The sequence below is a fragment of the Scyliorhinus canicula genome, chromosome 13 (assembly GCF_902713615.1).
Source record: "Scyliorhinus canicula chromosome 13, sScyCan1.1, whole genome shotgun sequence".
Classification (NCBI taxonomy): domain Eukaryota; kingdom Metazoa; phylum Chordata; class Chondrichthyes; order Carcharhiniformes; family Scyliorhinidae; genus Scyliorhinus; species Scyliorhinus canicula.
This window is the reverse complement of record NC_052158.1, coordinates 144,221,918-144,242,208: the sequence shown is the minus strand read 5'-3', so window position 1 is coordinate 144,242,208 and position 20,291 is coordinate 144,221,918. Positions and strand designations below refer to the sequence as shown.

Genomic DNA, 20,291 nt, shown 5'->3' with positions numbered 1-20,291 from the left:
GTTTCAGTACTATTAGGGTAGGGATGAATCATTACGGTTGCGGAGAACTGTCTGATTGTCTTTTCCTCAATAGGGTCGTTCCTTATGGTGCGAACAACGTATTCACCATGCCTGTTCAGCTTTCGTTTTGGGGAAAAGAGGAAAATCGTGACACGGTTCTGGAAAGGTTGAAGAGACATGGGTTTAAGCTGGCACCTCCCACAAAAGGTAAATACTAGTTGACTGAATGAGAGAACCATTTTACTTGTTTTTTTTTAAGTAACCTAACTATTTTTGGGACTGTACAAAACCTTCCACAATCCTGTCACCTTAGAGCCAGACAGGGAGTCTTCTGTATGGGAATATGGGGTCACCATCCAAGTTTTGGTCAAGGCACTGGCATATTGTGGCTTATACCCCTACCTGAAAGCTCTGCGCCTAGCTATGCTCCCCACCACTTGCCATGGGGGAGTGGTCCCTTCCATCAAATCACATCTTGCTGTCCTTCTTCAGGTAGTCAAGAAGGCATACAGCATACTTGCCTTCATTGGCCGGGGCATTGAGTATCAAAATTGGCAAGTCATGTTGCAGCTGTATAGAACCTTAGTTAGGCCACACTTGGAGTATCGTGTTCAATTCTGGTCCTCGCGCTACCAGGCGGACGTGAGGCTTTAGAAAGGGTGCAGAAGAAATTTACCAGGATGTTGCCTGGTATGAAGGGCATTAGCTATGAGGGGAGGTTGAATAAACTTGGTTTGTTCACACTGAAGCGAAGGAGGTTGAGTGGCGACCTGATAGAGGTCTACAAAATTATGAGGGGCATAGATAGAGTGGATAGTCAGAGACTTTTTCCCCAGAGTAGAGGTTTAAGGTGCGAGGGGCAAGGTTCAGAGGAGATGTACGAAGCAAGTTTTTTTACACAGAGGGTAGTGGGTGTCTGGAACTCTCTGACGGAGGAAGTGGTGGAAGCAGGGATGATAGTAACTTTTGAAGGACATCTTGACAAATACAGGAATAGGATGGAAATAGAGTGTTACGGACCCTGAAAGTGCAGAAGATTTTAGTTTCAACGGGCAGCATGGTCGGCGCAGGCTTGGAGGGCCGAAGGACCCGTTCCTGTGCTGTACTTTTCTTTGTTCTTACATACACCTGGTACCTTCTCCTTCTGAGCACTTGTTCCAGACCATCCTCATTCCTCGAAGATCTTTGTTTGTATTTGCCTCTCAAGCCCCATTCAGAATCTCTCAGCTTTGCGCCTCCTGTTTTCCACCTTTGGTCAAGCAAGAAAGATTTGCATTTCTAAAGAACTGTCAGGACACCCAAAGCACTCTACAGCCAATGAGGTATTTTTGAAATGCACCCACTGTTATAATAGGAGGTGTGGTGACCAAGTTGGGCAGAGTAAACTTCCCAAAGCACCAATTAAATAAATGTTTAGATTGGGTTTTGTTTGGTTGAGTGGTAAACAATAGCCGCAGTACTAGGAGAACTCCCCTCCTCCTCTTGGAAAAGTGCTGTGGGACTTTTTTATTTCCACACAAGTGGGCAGTTGGGGCCTCAGTTTAATATCTTGTCCAAAAGACTTCACCTCAAATAATGCATTGCTCCCTCAGTACCTCACTGATGAACAAGGCTAGATTATGTGCTTGAGACTCAGGAGTGGGCTTGAACTCTCTCATCTTCTGACTCAAGGCTGTGATAGGATATATCTATCTGTCTTATCATTTGGGTGTTGAGGTTTCAGCCATAAGGCTCATGCACTCAAACTCCCTCCTGCCATCATTATATCTTAAATCCCTTCTCCACCTACAAACATTCCTTGTCCGCCGCCTTCGGCAGTTTTGATCACTTCTCCTGACCATGCTGTCTTCTCCTCTACCCCTATACTCGAGTATGGCACTTAACTGGGAAGCACTCTGTAAAGCACATGGGCGGCACGGTAACACAGTGGTTAGCACTGTTGCTTCACAGTGCCAGGATCCCGAGTTCGATTCCCGCTTGCGGAGTCTGCACATTCTCCCCGTACCTGCGTGGTTTTCCTCCGGGTGCTCCTGCTTCCTCCCACAAGTCCCAAAAGACGCACTTGTTAGGAAATTGGACATTCTGAAATCTCCCTCTGGGTACCCGAACAAGCGCAGAAGTGTGGCGACGAGGGGATTGTCACAGTAACTTCACTGCAGTGTTATGTCAGCCTACTTGTGACACTAATAAAGATTATTATTATTATTAAAGTTGCATATTATTGTGCAAAAGTAAATTGCCTATCAATTGATGAAGTGTGATGACGCTGTAGTTGATGTGAACTATTATCAGTCAGTTTAGTAGTTTGACCTGACGTTCTTTTCAGGTGGTGAGATTGCCGAGATGTGGTCTGGAATGGGATCTGCAAGAGCTGGTCCAAGTTACAAAGCTCCTGTGCACACTGCTGTGCAGATGACAGTTGAACAGGTAAGGAGATGTTTTGTTAATTTGCAACTGCTCGGCTAATAACCGGGATCTCCCACACCACTTTTCACAAATCTCCTGGCCGTATCTATTTGGAATGAAAATGTAACTCGAGGTTGAAATCTATATGGAAATTATGTGTCAAATGCAAGTGGATCAATGCTCTCACGTAGAACCAGAGTTACGGGAATATGTCCGGCTCTCATGGTTCCTCGGACACCAGATACTGTGAGCATATGATTGCTTTCGTGTGTTCCTATTGTTGTCTGTAAATTCAGACATTCGACCAGTTTATTACTAAAACATTTTACCCAGGTGCCCATATTTGTGAGGTGAACAAAGGTTCGTGATTTAACCCAATTTTGTTCACAATTCTCTCACTCACAAAATATGACTCCGACTCACCGCTGAGCTCTAGGTATTTACTAGCACTTAGTGAAGAAAGCTGGCCGGCTTACGCTCATTAGACTATGGACATCTTCTCTGGGCTCAGAACCTTCTTCTTGCAATGGTTGTGCCTGGGGGACTCCGAGGTTATCACTGAAAACTAATACTGGTTCTGCAAGCACTGAGTCACAGGTATACGCCCGCACCTGGCCCGAGTTCTATTGTCCCATCCAGGCTTAAACTCGTTAATGGGAATAAATGGGATACTCCTGTTCAGCTAGGGCGATTCAATCAAAATCCATTGTCCTCTGAAACACTCTTGTCTGGCCAGCTATTAGCCCGATATGGACTCTGATGGCCTCTTTGTCTATCATTCGTCCTGCTGAAAAGCTGATCACTTTTATCTGAATGTTAGTTGGTCTTGTTCTTTTGTGTAAACATGAGTGGGTAACCACAAAGTCCATATAGCGATAATGAGTTTTATGTGTTGACATGAGTGCTCTTGCAGACCGGCCAGTATTGATTCCAGCCTGGGCCTCACTCATTTGGCGGGTTCTGTTCCCGGCCTATGTGTCTTGTCAGCCTGTCCCCAGTGCTACACTGGATAGTTTGTGGTGTGTATATCGCAGGTGAGCCCACGCCTGATGCTGCCTTTGCATGAATTCCGTCAGCAAGGAATGTTGAGTGTGATCCGCAGCAGGATCAAAATCCTCTCTTTTTCTTGTATTAAACTCCTCCAATGGCTTGTCCCTTTGAGCTTGCATAGCTGAGGACAATATGATCGAACTAGGGACCTTCTAGTCTCTGGCTCTGTGGCATGTGGCGGTGACTTCTTCATCTCAAGATCCTCTGGATAAAATGGAAAGGTATTAAAAAATTGATGTTAGAATTTGACCATTATATTTTATCTGCCTTTAGTTGGTAAAGACATTCTCTAATTTTCTGTACCTGTCCAAATGTAAAACTAGAAACTTCAATATGAATCTGTTTCTACTGGTGCTAACTTGTTGCTCCGACTGATCACGGGATTTTTTACCTTGCAGCTGAAAAATGAATTTGACAAGATATTCGAAGATCTGAAAGAACATGACAAGACTCGGGAAATGGAACCAGCTAAGGTCAGATTCACCAGTATTTTGTTGAAAATGTATTTGTCCTGGAGAGGCATGTACCTCTACCCCCCCCCCCCCCTCCCAAACTTCCAGGACATCCCATACCCTCCCCAGGACCACTGCCGCTTACCTCATACCAATCCTCCCTGCACTTAGTCCCAGGCACAACACTGCAGTGCCTCTTCTGGCCACTGCAGTGCTATACATAGTTCCACGTCAGGATGGTGTGGTGTGTGACGTGAAGGAGAATTTGCAGGTGGTGCTCCCAGGTATTTGCTGCCTTTATCCTTCCAGGTGGGTAGAGGTTGTGGGTTGGAAGGTGCAGTCGAAGGACCTTTGGTGAATTGCTGCAGTGCTACTTATAGATGCCGCTGTGCGTCAGTGGTGGAGGGAGTGAATGTTTGAGGTGTTGGATGAGATGATATGCATAATGTAAGTTTGTACATAATGTTATGCACAACCTCTGACCATGAGGTGGCATTGTAAACTCAACACGTCACCATGTGATCTGAGAGTAACGGAAGGAATAATCCCCATTTTGGAGAAATTGGATCCAGAGAAGTACGATGAAATATCCTATGCCCGCGGAATAGTTCCTGCAGTAGATTCCCAAGTACTCGACGATAGTTCATTACAAAACTTGCAGGAGGAACAGATGGATACATCTTTGTGCAGTTCTCCAACAAAGGATGAAGGATGTATCATTATATCAGATGAGGATGAACCATTAATTGAGGTTAAACCACAAGTGCAGAAGAAATGTCTGGTGTAGAAGGCATTGATCTAGCTAAGATACCGGAATGAGAGAGTTTACAGATCATTCTTGAAGTCGCACACTTGCCTGCAATGTCGAACGTGTCCAAAACTATGCCGACATTTGATGCATCGCCAGTTGATGGGCGTACGGTACAGCATTCGAGTGCATGCACCTTGGATCAGCCAAAAATCCTCAATCCAGCAAAGGCTGCAGAAACAGCTTTAATAGCAGAAGATCCAGACACAGCTAATGCCTTGGCCATGACCAGTAGCAAGATGCTTTGGGCGCACATACAGATGTGAGTATTGACCGTACCAATTTCAAGATGATGGCAGTAAAGCCAGGAAGAGGAGAAGGAAAAAGCATCATTTCAAAAGCTGAAAGAGCTGGCAACTCAAAAGACCAGAAAGAAAATCAGTCTTTCGGAAAAAGAAACAAGATCACGTAGGTCGATGCTCAGGAGGCTAACCAGAAGATGATGTTAACCTGAAAGACTGAACATGTAGTGAACTGTGTACAGGGTTGTGTGTATATATTTATGCATATCATGTTGAAATGTAAAAAGTTAATTAATGCCTGTACATAACTTGTTACAAAGGAAATGGGGTGTGATGAAATGCATAATTTAAGTTTGTACATAATGCTATGCGTGACCTCCGACCACGAGGTGGCATTGTAAACTCATCACGTCACCATGTGAGCTGGGAGTTGATGGTGCTGGAAGATAGACGTATTTGCAGTAGTTCCGCAAGAGTTGTTTAGTGCTAGTTGTTTGTAAGTTGCTTATCCTAGTTATCATATCACTCAGTTTGTTCTAGAATAAATTACTTTAAACTGCATGTTCTGTAGTACACCTTTCACTTTGGTCAGTCTGCAGAACATGACAGTGGATGGGGTGCCAATCAATGGGCTACTTTGTCCTGGATGGTGTCTAGCTTCCTGAGTGTTGTTGGAGCGGCACTTGTCCATTTGGTATTGGAGAATGTAATGTGATTGGTGTAAATACTAAGGGTGCAAAGTGCTCTGATTTCCTGTGAAGCATCCTGGAACATTTTACTACATTAACGGCACTATATTAATAAAATATGTTGTTGATTTAATGTCTTTAATGTACGCATAAGAAACAACTTTAAAGAGTTTAGACTTGAGGTCTGGTACAAAATAATTGAGGTTTTTCTTGGGATGGGGGGCAGATCATCAGTGAAAGAATGGGAACAGGCATTATTGGGAGATTCAGGAGACAGTGGGGAAGCAAAGCATTCATTGATCTCCAAAAGATTTACAAAAAGTGCTCACTTAGTTTGGAAACCCTTTTGTCATTTGTAGCAATAATCAACAAGTCCAGTAGAATGTGACCAGTATAACAAATAGGATGTGGACAAACTGTATATAGTGCTCCATTTGAACAGCAACTAGCACTATGTATAGGGTTGTCAGTGAGTCATTCAGGCATTGGGGGCAGTAGCAGAGAAGTGCCAGAGGGCTGACCCCGAGTGTCAAAGGCTTTAGTTTAACGCAAGAATGCAGAATCAAGCTTTTCAGGCTGGACTTGAGGTGTCTTGAGAAATTATATTTGGGAACTATAAAGGAATGGAAAAGGCAAAGTGGGGAAATTATTTTAAATCGCAAGTGTAGGATAATGGAAAACGGAATAGAATTAGCTGCAAGTTAAAATATGCCCATGTGTCACTCTATATTTCCTGACTTCTGTCCATTTATCGATGGTTGCAAGCAAGACTCAGTGTAGGGTTGGGCCTTCCTCAGCAGCTATCCTGTTGCCTGAAGTTGCCTAATTGTGGTACAGAAATCTTTGCTGCGTAGCTGCCGAATCCAGATGGCTGTTGCACCATCTTGTGACAAACTGACACCTATCTTTCTGCAAGTACAAGCACACATTAATCATGTAATACTTTTATCGTGCTATACTGGAGAGGTTATATTAAAATTGTGTGGAACCTCGATTAAACCACACAGAATACAGTGTCAGTGATGTCTATATTATAGAAAGGGTGTAGAGGCATTAGAGAAGCTGCAAAAGGTATATTTTAGGCTTATGGGAGGGGGGAAGGGGGAGAAGAGTGAGGAGGTGGGGAACAATAGAGGGGAATCAGAGAGGTGAGGGGAATGATCAGGGGCGGATCTACTATGAAACTAATGAAGCTTAAGCTTCAGGGCCCCTAATCCCAGAGGGGCCACAGAAGCGACTTTAGTGCACATTGCTTAAAAATTTTGGGTCTACTGTACGAGAAGGTTTTTAAAAAAAATGATATTAATAATATAGTGTAATTCAAAACAAAATAATAGTTAAAATAAAAATTAAAAGGTTATTAAAGTATCATGTAGGCTAGCCGTAATCGAAAAAACGTTCACCTGTAATCTTTACACCTTCACTCTGATCCCCTTCTTTAGGCTCAAACCGACGGTTCGTGAATTAGGTCTTTGGTCTACCCATTTTCATGCCCTTGTCTTCCAGTGCTTTTCTCCAGATATTCAGTGATATTCCCATCATCCCTGTCACTTCGCTCAGTGTCGTCCTTAAACCTCCTTAACCATGACACTTCTGCCTCAGTTACAACATCCACAATATTTCACAATTCTTGGTGTAATCCGATTTTGGCTTTGGAATGCCCTCTTTCTTGCTCTCCGTCTCTCGCTCTCTATTTTTGTCGCTTTCTCGTTTGCGCTCTCATCCGCTCTCTCGCGCGTGCCTTCTTCCGCTCTCTCGCGCGTGCCTTCTTCCGCTCTCTCGCGCGTGCCTTCTTCCGCTCTCTCGCGCGTGCCTTCTTCCGCTCTCTCGCGCGTGCCTTCTTCCGCTCTCTCGCGCGTGCCTTCTTCCGCTCTCTCGCGCGTGCCTTCTTCCGCTCTCGCGCGCGTGCCTTCTTCCGCTCTCGCGCGCGTGCCTTCTTCCGCTCTCGCGCGCGTGCCTTCTTCCGCTCTCGCGCGCGTGCCTTCTTCCGCTCTCGCGCGCGTGCCTTCTTCCGCTCTCGCGCGCGTGCCTTCTTCCGCTCTCGCGCGCGTGCCTTCTTCCGCTCTCGCGCGCGTGCCTTCTTCCGCTCTCGCGCGCGTGCCTTCTTCCGCTCTCGCGCGCGTGCCTTCTTCCGCTCTCGCGCGCGTGCCTTCTTCCGCTCTCGCGCGCGTGCCTTCTTCCGCTCTCGCGCGCGTGCCTTCTTCCGCTCTCGCGCGCGTGCCTTCTTCCGCTCTCGCGCGCGTGCCTTCTTCCGCTCTCGCGCGCGTGCCTTCTTCCGCTCTCGCGCGCGTGCCTTCTTCCGCTCTCGCGCGCGTGCCTTCTTCCGCTCTCGCGCGCGTGCCTTCTTCCGCTCTCGCGCGCGTGCCTTCTTCCGCTCTCGCGCGCGTGCCTTCTTCCGCTCTCGCGCGCGTGCCTTCTTCCGCTCTCGCGCGCGTGCCTTCTTCCGCTCTCGCGCGCGTGCCTTCTTCCGCTCTCGCGCGCGTGCCTTCTTCCGCTCTCGCGCGCGTGCCTTCTTCCGCTCTCGCGCGCGTGCCTTCTTCCGCTCTCGCGCGCGTGCCTTCTTCCGCTCTCGCGCGCGTGCCTTCTTCCGCTCTCGCGCGCGTGCCTTCTTCCGCTCTCGCGCGCGTGCCTTCTTCCGCTCTCGCGCGCGTGCCTTCTTCCGCTCTCGCGCGCGTGCCTTCTTCCGCTCTCTCGCGCGTGCCTTCTTCCGCTCTCGCGCGCGTGCCTTCTTCCGCTCTCGCGCGCGTGCCTTCTTCCGCTCTCGCGCGCGTGCCTTCTTCCGCTCTCGCGCGCGTGCCTTCTTTTGCTCTCTCGCGCGCGCGTGCCTTCTTTTGCTCTCTCGCGCGCGCGCGTGCCTTCTTTTGCTCTCTCGCGCGCGCGCGTGCCTTCTTTTGCGCTCTCGCGCGCGCGCGTGCCTTCTTTTGCGCTCTCGCGCGCGCGCGTGCCTTCTTTTGCTCTCTCGCGCGCGCGCGTGCCTTCTTTTGCTCTCTCTCGCGCGCGCGCGTGCCTTCTTTTGCTCTCTCTCGCGCGCGCGCGTGCCTTCTTTTGCTCTCTCTCGCGCGCGCGTGCCTTCTTTTGCTCATCCGCGCCGCGCGGCGGCAGGCGTGCCTTCTTTTGCTCCTGCCGCGCGCGCGCGCGTGCCTTCTTTTGCTCCTCTCGCGCGGCTGCGCTGTGCCCTTCTTTGCTCTCCTCTCGGCGCTTGCCTTCTTTTGCGCTCGCGCGCAGAGTGCCTTCTTTGCTCTCTCGGCGCGCCGCGTGCCCGTTCTTTTGCTCTGCTCGCGCGCCTGCCGGGCGGTGCCTTCTTTTGCTCTCTCGCGCGCGCGCGTGCCTTCTTTTGCTCTCTCGCGCGCGTGCCTGCTTTTGCTCTCTCGCGCGCGTGCCTTCTTTTGCTCTCTCGCGCGCTCTCTTTCGCCCCTGCCCTTATGTCCTTATGCCCTCACGTGCCCGAGCCTTTGTGCCCTCCCGTGCGCTCTGTTCCTCCCCTCCCAGCCCCCCCCCCCCCCCCAACACACACACACACACACACACACACAGCTTCTTACTGTTATTTGGCATTCCCTGTACGTGAGCTTTGCATGTAAAATCACTTTTTCACACTAAGTAATCAAAAAATGGATGAACTCTTGGATAATAATCATCCTTATTAGTGTCACAAGCAGGCTTACATTAACACATGAAGTTACTGTGAAAAGCCCCTAGACGCCACATTCCGCTGCCTGTTCGGGTACACTGAGGGAGAATTCAGACTGTCCAAATTACCTAACAGCACGTCTCGGAGCTCCCGGAGGAAACCCACGCAGACGCAGGGAGAACGGGCGGATTCCACACAGACAGAGACCCAAGCCGAGAATCGAACCTGGGACCCTGGCGCTGTGAAGCAATAGTGCTAACCACCGTGCTACCGTGTAGCCCCCTAAAGTAGTGGAAGTTAAAACCTTGGACCCATTTAAGAAGCAGCTGTATGCTGGTGGCATTACAGACTGTAATCCCCAAATGGCCTTCCTTATCTCATCCTCAATCACCCTGTGATTGAAAATGCGTGCTAGTTTATAGTGTATTTGTTGACTGTAAACTTGTGCATTGCTCTAAATGAGAGACTACCCCAGATCAGTGTTCAAAAAGCTTTTTTATGCTCCCAGTAATAAGCTCCCGTACTAAAGGTACATCAGTGATACCAAAAATGAAGGGGAATAGGTTGGGAGGAGTGTGTGGTGCAGGGTAGTGGAAAGAGAGGCTGAAGATTTTGAATGGCGGACATGAAACTTCCAAGCCTGATGTAAGTGTCACTGCAGAGACTGAACTGGGGAGATTGTGGTAGATCAGCAGAGTGAATAGGTACAAGTCTTGAGCATGACGGCAAAGTATTAGAGACTTCTAATGTGTTAATATAAGATAGAAAAAAGGCCATGAACGACACTGGCATTTATAAATTGCTTTGCCTATCAATGACTTTTTTTTCACAACGTTGGTTGAAGGATAAATGTTCCCCTGTTCTCTTGACATGATCCCACAGTATTACTGAAAATCAACCTGAACGAGTCGATAGCCCTCAGCTTAAAGTCTCATCTGCAAAGACAGGACCAGCAACAGTGTAACACTCTCCCAGGTCGCGCAATGCAATGAGCTTTGACAAAGCGTCATCCAGACTCCAAATGCTAGCTCCCTTCTCCTTCACAGATTCTGTCAGACCTGACGAGATTGTCCAGTATTTTCTGTTTATGAGTGCAATGCAATGTTAGTTTTGATTATGGAGTGGGGCATGAATGTACAACCTTCCTAAAAGCCAAATCTGACAAATCTTTGACTTTTATGCTGGCGTTTTAAGAGTGAAGCTGGAAGTAGGCAATTGTTGACGCTGGGAAGTAGACTGTTGGCAGGTTTTGGAATTTTCTCACCCAAATGTATTAGAATTGCGTATATTAAAGGAAACTGACTCCGGCAGTGCAATTGGCAATTTGCTCACCTTTTTTAACAGAAGAAAAAATGTATCAGATGCAATTTCTGGAGAGTGTTCTAATTGTGGCATCCTCCTTTCTCAAATGTTCTGGATTATTGCTTTATTATCCCCGGCCAATGTTTGCTTCTTAACGTGGACATATTAGGGCTGATTTTAACAGGCAGCATGGGGACTGCTGGCCAAGAATTTGAAGGTACATTGGCCAGATGTGGATAAACTAGATACTGAAAGTCCTGTGAATCCCTAAACTGTGAACAATCGTGAAGGGATTTAGCTTCTCGGATGAATTGGAGTTTTGTGTGGTTATTACTGCACGTACTTCAACTGTTGTAGAAATGGCTCCTGATGTACTGACTGGTACTCCAGATTGAAATTAGTTGATTTTGTGTTAACAGGCTGTCCGTACACCCTTGCTGCCTCATCAGAAGCAGGCGTTGGCCTGGATGGTATTGAGAGAGAACAATGCAGATCTGCCTCCATTCTGGGAGCAGAGGAACAACATGTACTATAACTTGCTGACAAACTTTGCAGAGAAGGAAAGACCCGAAAATGTGCACGGCGGAATCCTTGCTGATGACATGGGCTTGGTAACTATCTACCTTTGTAAATGTAACTTGGATGACTATGGCGCTTCACCTTTTATAACCAAGGTTTAGTTATTATTCTGTTCTCAAAACATCAACAGAAGGTAGCAGATGCCTTCCCAATTAGACAGAGGGGAAGTGGAAGGCACCTTAAGACATAGGAGCAGATGTAGGCCATTCAACCCATCGAATCTATACCCCCATTCAATGCGATCAACAGTGGAGTTGAGGATAATAATCCTCAACTCCACTTTCCTGCCTTATCCCCTAACCCTTGATTCTCTTACTGATTAAAAATCTATCTATCTCAACCTTTAACGACCCAGCCTCTACAGCTCTCTGCGTTAAAGAATTCCACAGATTCAGTGCTCTCTGAGAGAAGAGATTCCTCTCCATCTCTGTCTTAAATAGGCAACCCCTTACTCTGAGATTATACCCTGTGGTCAGAGACTCTCCCACAAGGGGAAATAACCTCTCAGCATCTAGCCTGTCAAGCCCTTCAATAAGGTTCCCTCTCATTCTTCTAAACTCCAATGCGTGCAGGCCCAACCTCTCCTCATAAAAAAAATCCCTCCATACCCAGAAACTACCTGGGGATCTTTCTCTGGACTGCCCCCAATGCCAGTATATCTTTCCTTAGATGGGCGATGAAAACTGTCCACAGTGTTCCGGGTGTGGTCTAACTAGTGCTCTGTATAGTTCTAGCAGGTCTTCCCTATTTTTATACTCCATTCCCTTTGAAATAAAGGCCAACATTCTATTTGCCTTTCCTATTACCGACTGAACTTGCATGCTAGCTTTCTGTGGTTTATGCAGCCTTTCTTCATTTAAATAATATTCAGCTCCTTTATTCTTCCTACCAAAGTGCATAACTTCACATTTTCCCACACTATATTCCATCTGCCAAGTTTTTGCCCACTGACCTAACACGGTGACAGCACGGTAGCATTGTGGTTAGCACAATTGCTTCACAGCTCCAGGGTCCCAGGTTCAATTCCGGCTTGGGTCACTGTCTGTGTGGAGTCTGCACGTTCTCCCCGTGTCTGCGTGGGTTTCCTCCGGGTGCTCCGGTTTCCTCCCACAGTCCAAAGATGTGCAGGTTAGGTGGATTGGCCATGATATATTGCCTTTAGTGTCCAAAATTCCCCTAGTGTTGGGTGGGGTTATGGGGATAGGGTGGAGGTGTTGACCTTGGATAGGGTTCTCTTTCCAAGAGCCGGTGCAGACTCGAGGGGCCGAATGGCCTCCTTCTGCACTGTCAATTCTATGATTATCTATATCCCTCTGCAGACTCGTTGATCGGAATTATCCGGCTGTTAGCTGGCGGTGGGATTCTCTCGTTGTGCCGGCAGCGCAGCCCCGTCCGCAGGTTTCCCGGCGGCATGGGGGGGGGGGCCTTCAATAGGGAAATCCCATCGATTGCGGTGGGGGCAGAGAATCCCGCCCCCAGTGAATGGCGCGCTGCCTCCCGGTAACCCGGAGGCTGGAGACTCCCGCTGTGTCATCCTCACCAATTGGCTTCCCTTCCCACCTGTTTTTGTTCACTTCCATCACATCCGTTTACAGAGTTGGGGGTGGAAAAGCGTGTGGAGGAAGATGCAACCTCCATCCAAAAAGATTGAGAGAAGGGATGGTACCCTATTGGAGGGGAAGAGACATGACTTCTTGTTTGTTTCTGTCAGAACACAGTGGTGCCGCTGTGGAATCAAGAATGCTTTCTGGAAAAGGAGAGAAACTTGTCTTCGTCCAAAGAGAATTGGAAGAAATTTGTATGAAATGACTCCCACGAACATATGGAACAGGCCATTCCATCCCTCTGAGAGCCCATTCTGCCATTTTGATCATGATTTGCATCCTGACTCTTTACTCGGGGGAATTTGAACCTAGTCAGTTCAATCCGTCTTGATAATTTAACGCTTTTAGTCCAGTTTCATTGTGATGAATCTATGTTGTACCCCCTCGAAGGCCACCTGGTTTGTTTTTTTCTTGACAGATGCTTCCTGACATGCTGAGTATTTTCTGTTCTGAGCTCTTGTTTTTGCATCTGGATTTATAAGTGGCATTTCCACAATTGGCCACGTCTGAGGATGGTTAATACAATTCACAACCAGCATCTGTTGACTGAAATACTAACGACATTTGTAGTTTATTTTTAGCACAGCTAAGTTCTTCTAGCTTTCTGTTGACCAGAATTGCACAGCAATTTTCAGCCTGCTCGCGATAGATTTAATGGACTTCTTTGGAATAGTTTTCTTTGCAGACTATTCAGTCACAGAACACCATGTGCAGTGTCCTCAAGATTGGTTAGAATATTGAAAGGACAAAATAAAACTTAATCTGAGCCCTATTTCATGTTAGCATCACACGGAAGCTCGGACTTGCTAGATGAGGAAAGGTCTATCTAGTTTGTCTTCTCCCATCCTTGGAGTCGCCTGGTGCAATGAGAATGGAGTTTTTAAGCTCTGGAGAACTGAGAACCCAAATGGTGATAGCAGATAACGCATAGTTTGAGAAAGTGAGTGTTCCAGTCTGGTGGGCAAAAGAAGTAATTGGGCGGGCAATTAACCAACGGATTTTCCACTTAAGCCAGTGCGTACCGTATTGACAACAAACTGGCTGTGCACAACCAGGTTCCCTTAATGATGCAGGACTGCACAATAATCTTAAAAGGGCCTGCATGGTGCAACAAGAAGGCGACACATAACATAGAAAGATTTGACAACATATTGCAACCAACATGAATACAGTAGTCCCATGTTATACCGCGCTCCGCGGTTCGCGATATACGGCGGGGGGGCTTATGGACCCCAACTTACTTGCACTGGGACGGAGCTGGGGCAACTTCAGGTTTCCAGTCGGGGAGCGGATTATTTTTAGCAAACAAGCCTGCTGACAGCAGCGAGAGCGATGGGCTGCATTCAGGAAGGGGAACCCTTACTCGCGGGCATTGGGGAGTGGGCTCAGTTTTAAAGCTTGGATGTTGACATCTGCAGTCACTTGCCCTGTGGTCTCTGCTCTGCTTCGAACAGTCTGTACGCCTCCGGGCGCAGTGTTGCGAGGCTTTTTCTCTGTACTCCTTCAAAATGTGTGATGTCCGAATCCTGTTTCTCAAATTACAGAATTCCTGCCTCCACACTTCTACCCTGCGTTGTTGCTGATGATACGTTTATATGCGTTTAGTTTAAGTTTATATAGTTTAAAATTCCAAATGACTGTTCGTATGAGTTTTGAATGATAAAATGATCCGCGGCTCGGATGTAACGCGGGTGGCTGTCTTGGACCCCAACACCTGCGTTATAACGGGGGACTACTGTATTCTATGAGACTGAATGGTCTGTGAGACGTGGCATTGATTACGTTGCAAAATGCAACATTCAACTCTGAAACCCTAATATTGTTTCTCCCACTGCAGTGTGAGGCTAGTCTCGTTAAATACCATTTGAATTGGGGGAAGAGTTGCACTATAGCTCGCTATAGGATCACTGATTCGTAGACTGCGGTTTGCTTGTAACTGGGAGAAATGCCTCATTGGGAAATTATGTTTTTGCATTTTCCTAGGGAAAGACACTGTCGACCATTGCAGTAATCCTTACGAATTTTCACCAGGGAAAGCCTCTTCCCACTGGAAAATATACCGAGGAAATGGTGTTGCTGGAGGAGGTATGAGTTGAAGCAGATGTTGCAGCATTTGAAGTTTTTTTTTTGTATTACGTACTTTTTTAAATAGAATTTACAGTGCAGAAGGAGGCCATTTGGCCCATCGAGTCTGCACCGGCTCTTGGAAAGAGCACCCTACCCCCTACCCAAGGTCAACACCTCCACCCTATCCCCATAACTCAGTAACCCCACCCAACAGTAAGGGTAATTTATCATGACCAATCCACCTAGCCCGCACATCTTTGGACTGTGGGAGGAAACCGGAGCACCCGGAGGAAACACACAGGCATGGGCAGAACATGCAACCTCCACATAGACAGTCACCCAAGGTTGGAATTGAACCCATGGTGCTATGAAGCAGCAGTGCTGACAATTGTGCCACCCTGCTGCCCAATTGAATTTAAATTCCACCAGCTGCAATGGTGGGATTTGAACCCATGTCCCCAGAATATTAGCCTGGGTCTCAGGATTACCAGCCCAGTGACATTACCACTGTGCCAGCTTCCTCCTTCAATCTGGAGGGAGCGAGAGCAGCAATTACTGTAAGACAGACCTCATGGTTGGCTCTCCCAGTCTGGACAAATTGAATGATATCCAACTGCTGCTGCCAGCAACACTGGTCATTCCCACCCGTATCCCCCCCCCCCCCCCCCCCCCTGCCATTTGCATCCTGACTCGGACATCCTAGAAAGTCGGAGAACCGACCTTCTGGGATGAGTAGGGAGTGTCAGTCCACTGGTGCCCCCATGTGAGAGAGCCAAAGATTTCTAACTGATTTGTTCCCTGCGACAGATCAGCTGTTTGGAACAGTTAGTGGTTTTCAATTGTAGCATGCAGCTCCTCCAGTAGTGATCTGAGCTGGGAGCGTGTGAACATTCCTATCGGGACTTGTTCAGCACACCTTTCAGCAAACCGCCCTTAGAATGGTTCCTGCATGTGACGAGCATTTCTGAGTACCCGAAAGTGGAAGGCCAGCAAACAGGAGAGAGTTGAACTTGAACCCGTGCCACAAAGCCCTGCACTCGCCTACTAATACTCCCAGATCTAACTCTCGCCCATTTCCAGTAATAATAATTATTATTATTGTCACACGTAGGCTTAATTTAACACTGCAATTAAGTTACTGTGAAAATCCCCTAGTCGCCACACTCCGGCGCCTGTTCGGGTACACAGAGGGAGAATTCAGAATGTCCAATTCACCTAACAGCACATCTTTCAGGATTTGTGGGAGGAAACCGGAGCACCCGGAGGAAACCCATGCAGACTTGCTGCTACCATGGGGCTGGTTTAGCACAGCGGGCTAAACAGCTGGCTCGTAAGGCAGAACAAGGCCAGCAGCGCGGGTTCAATTCCCGTACCAGCCTCCCCGAACAGGCGCCGGAATGTGGCGACTAGGGGCTTTTCACAGTAACTTCATTGAAGCCTATTGTGACAATAAGCGACAGTTATTATTATTACCTGAAACCTAAGCCGTCTGTAAACTACTGCTATCCCTTCCTGCTCCTATGGATTTGAAAATTGGAAAGAGGCACACACACACACACACACACACACACACACACACAAACACACAGATGAAGGTGCGTCAGCTTCTAGGAGGGGTCAGAGGGAAATGCACAGGAAAACTATTGCACTGGCATGGTTTAATGACTTCCAAAATGTGCATGATAGAGGAAATTGGATACTGATGATGATGTTTGCATCACTGCTGTCATTGTCACCACCTTCCAGTCAGTGCAGAATAACAAGAGCACAATCCACATAATCCTATGCAGTAAAAATGGGATTTTGTTATTTGCACGCTGTGGCCTTGGTATTTGCAACACACTGATGTGGCTCTCTGCTCCAAAAGTTTCAACAACCTGGCCAGAATTTTCAACCCCCCCTTGCCACCTTCCCCAACCCCCACGCAGCAGAGATGGCCACCAATGGTACCTTCCGGTCTGCTGAAGTCAATGCCAATTTGTATGGCTTGCCCGTGCCACTGCTGGGGAACATGTGGCGGGGGCCAACTACAGTGGGACTGTTAGATTCCGGAGCGGGAAGGAACCAGAAATCCCCCCCCCCCCCCCCTCATACCCCAACTATAATTCATTGAACTGCTCAGCTCACTTACCCTGATGCATCATCTTCGACTCGGCCAGTATTTTCACACAAACAGGAGTTGTGAAACATTCGTGCCTGCTGACTCTTAGACTGTTTAATCACACAAATAATGTGCCTTTCGCAATCTGCCTATTTCAAACCAGTGCACTGATCTTGAGAAAGTGTTTTCCAATAGCTGCTGAATTGGTTCAGCTAGTCCTCTCTACATTTGCAGATGGTCCCCATTGGAGAAGATAGATGTGTGACCTGTTTCCAGGCCTCGAAGAGGGCCTGAGGGCCTGAGGGCAGTCATTCATATTATATTTCTTTCCTTTTTCTTTTCTTGCTCGCTGAATAGAGGTGACTGAACTCGGCACACCAATTCTGTCCTTGCATGGGTTAATTTTCTAATGCACACCCCTCTGGAATGAGGAACTCCATATAATGAGAATAAAAGGTTGATTGATATTTTCTTCTGCTGATAATATTCTTATGCATGGTAGTGGATGTCTTTACCTTGGTATCAGTGTAACCATGGGTGTGTGAAGCAGGGTTTAAGGGTATATTCACACCACAACAGCAGTGTCAGCAAGAAGATTTCAGTTTGCACCGACGCTGCATTGAACTGCAAAGAGAGCCTCGATCCCAGATGGACACTGACCTGACGAGGAACGCAGCGGCCAGGAGTCAGTTTGGGCCTTAATCACACTGCACAACTTTAGCATTGGTGCAAAACTGAAATGCTTTTAAAGTTTGCCTTGGATATATATCCTGAAACTGTGGTGCTATAATACCTTTGAGCTTCACTTTACCAAATCTGAGAGACATAAATTTAGTTAGTAAAAGGGTAAGCACATGCTAACCTGTTTTTTGTCCTCAATGTAGGAATCATCTGGCTTTACTGATGCAATGGGGAAAGCTTCTGAACAGAGAGCTAGCAAGGAACAGTCCAACACTTTCAAAACACAAATGGGTAAATGCATTATCTTTACTGTTATATTGAAGGTTAGTTTTTTAAAAATTAAATAGTAATTTATTTTGGCATGGGGGGGCATACTTTTTAAAAATAAATTTAGAATACCCAATTCTTTTTTTTCCAATTAAGGGGCAATTTAACATGGCCAATCCACCTAACATGCATATATTTTGGGTTGTGGGGGTGAAACCCACGCAGACACGGGGAGAATGTGCAAACTCCACACGGACAGTGACCCAGGATCGGGATTCGAACCCGGGTCCTCAGCGCCGTAGGCATGGGGGGGCATACTTCACAGAAACCTCAGTTCTTGTGTAACATTTATTTTGGCCTTAATTTTTCTGAGAACATCACTAATGTAAATTGCTACATCTCAGTTTTGTTTTGTCAAATGCCGCTTTAATTCTAGACTCTGGCTACTAGGTGCCTCTTTTTTTTTTGAAGGGGCTTTTGGAAGTGCCTTCCACCTCTTCAATCAAGTATCTTTGTAAAAATAAAACCGCTTTAATCTTCATCAGCTACCATGGGAGATTCGCCACTTTTTAAAAGTCATTTTCTCCTGAGTGTGTTGTTTCATGCAGAGGGATATGATAATGCACCTGCAATTATGTCTCTCTCCCCTTCCCAAGTAACCATTCTTATGTGTGGGCGTCACACATTGCTTGATTACTTAAGTGGTCAATTAAGTGCCACTTCCTGGCTCAGTGGGCAATTTTCCCTGTGGGGAAACCATCAAATGAGACTGGGACAGGTGGAGGCCTATTTTATTTGGCCCATGAAGAGGCTGGGCAACAGCACTGCCTAAGATCCTAGAACCACCAGCCCCCACTGAACACCAGGGCCTGCCATCCTGTCCCTTATATCCTCAAACCCCCTTTGCCCTTCATTGGGGGAATCCATTATTGAGGCATTCTCTGTAAGCGGCGTGGTTGCACAGTGGTTAGCACTGTAGCTTTATAGCGCCAGGGTCCCAGGTTCGATTCCCGGCTTGGGTCACTGTCTGTGCGGCGTCTGCACGTTCTCCCCGTGTGTGTGTGGATTTCCTCCGGGTGTTCTGGTTTCCTCCCACAAGTCACGAAAGATGTGCTGTGAGGTGAATTGGACACTCTGACTTCTCCCTCTGTGTGCCCGAACAGGCGCTGGAGTGTGGCGACTACGGGATATCACAGTGACTTCATTGTAGTGTTAATGTAAGCCTACTTGGGAAAATAACGGTTATTAGTATTATTATTAAGCACCTGCAGCCTCGGCAATGACCACCGCCTGCGGTGGTGTTGCTGGACTGCAGGTGCTTGGATTGGGTTGGCAGCTGTTGAAGGAAGGCTGCTGTCTCGTGGCAGCCACCACAGGGAAGATGCCTGTGTTTATTTGAGAAGTGTGTGAACATGGGGATTCGGGTGATTAGAGTGGTCCTGGAGCATACGTTGTGTCTCTCAGTGTGTTGGAATTATAGCATGCTACACCACATGTCTCAGGCCAATGTATTAAAACATGACTCGATCACATCTGTGTCACTCTGTGCTGTGGTACAGTTTGCTAGTGCAAATTCAATTATATCTTGGATTGCTAAGTGTCTGTTCACCTTTATCTTCCCAAATACTATAGGTGCTGACAACAGGCAAAAGGCCACTGTGATCGATACTACAGGAAGTATTACTTCCTCAGGATCGAATGCCTCATCATATCCCAAAAGGTAATGAGCTATTAAATCCTTTCCAAGTGTTTCTTATTTCTGCATTTTTATACTTGAGTTACAATTCTTAATTTGCAGAATTTTATGTTGTTTTTACATTTGCATGGTCCTCCATACGTAGTAAATGCAAGGTAAAGTCACCATAGTCCCAGGTGACCATAGGTTCCCCTTTGAGGCGGAGAGCTGACTGGTGGAGATTTAGCCTGAGGGACATCACACCTCAGGCGAAAAGGCAGGGCCTTCATGAAGGTTTTTCACAAATACTGATGTTCAATGTATTAGCTAATCACTGAAGGTGTACTGGATGATGTACAACTCTCCGTTTTAGCCAATACGGGCAGCACGGTAGCATTGTGGATAGCACAATTGCTTCACAGCTCCAGGGTGCCAGGTTTGATTCCGGCTTGGTTCACTGTGCGGAGTCTGCACATCCTCCCCGTGTGTGCGTGGGTTTCCTCCGGGTGCTCCGGTTTCCTCCCACAGTCCAAAGATGTGCAGGTTAGGTGGATTGGCCATGATAAATTGCCCTTAGTGTCCAAAATTGCCCTTGGTGTTGGGTGGGGTTACTGGGTTATGGGGATAGGGTGGAGGTGTTGACCTTGGGTAGGGTGCTCTTTCCAAGAGCCGGTGCAGACTCGATGGGCCGAATGGCCTCCTTCTGCACTGTAAATTCTATAATATCTGCAGAATAT

At 47.2% G+C, this 20,291-nt stretch overlaps 1 protein-coding gene across 1 annotated transcript in view; it reads left to right on the top strand.

Moving 5' to 3' along the window:
- hltf (helicase-like transcription factor) overlaps positions 1-20,291 on the top strand; it is an 85,085-nt gene that overhangs the window by 11,868 nt on the left and 52,926 nt on the right. Inside the window, exons 4-10 of the mRNA XM_038815757.1 lie at positions 74-207; positions 2,327-2,427; positions 3,855-3,929; positions 11,000-11,191; positions 14,747-14,848; positions 17,816-17,903; positions 19,512-19,599. Coding sequence (XP_038671685.1) covers positions 74-207; positions 2,327-2,427; positions 3,855-3,929; positions 11,000-11,191; positions 14,747-14,848; positions 17,816-17,903; positions 19,512-19,599 — 780 coding nt within the window. The remainder of the gene's footprint in view (positions 1-73; positions 208-2,326; positions 2,428-3,854; positions 3,930-10,999; positions 11,192-14,746; positions 14,849-17,815; positions 17,904-19,511; positions 19,600-20,291) is intronic.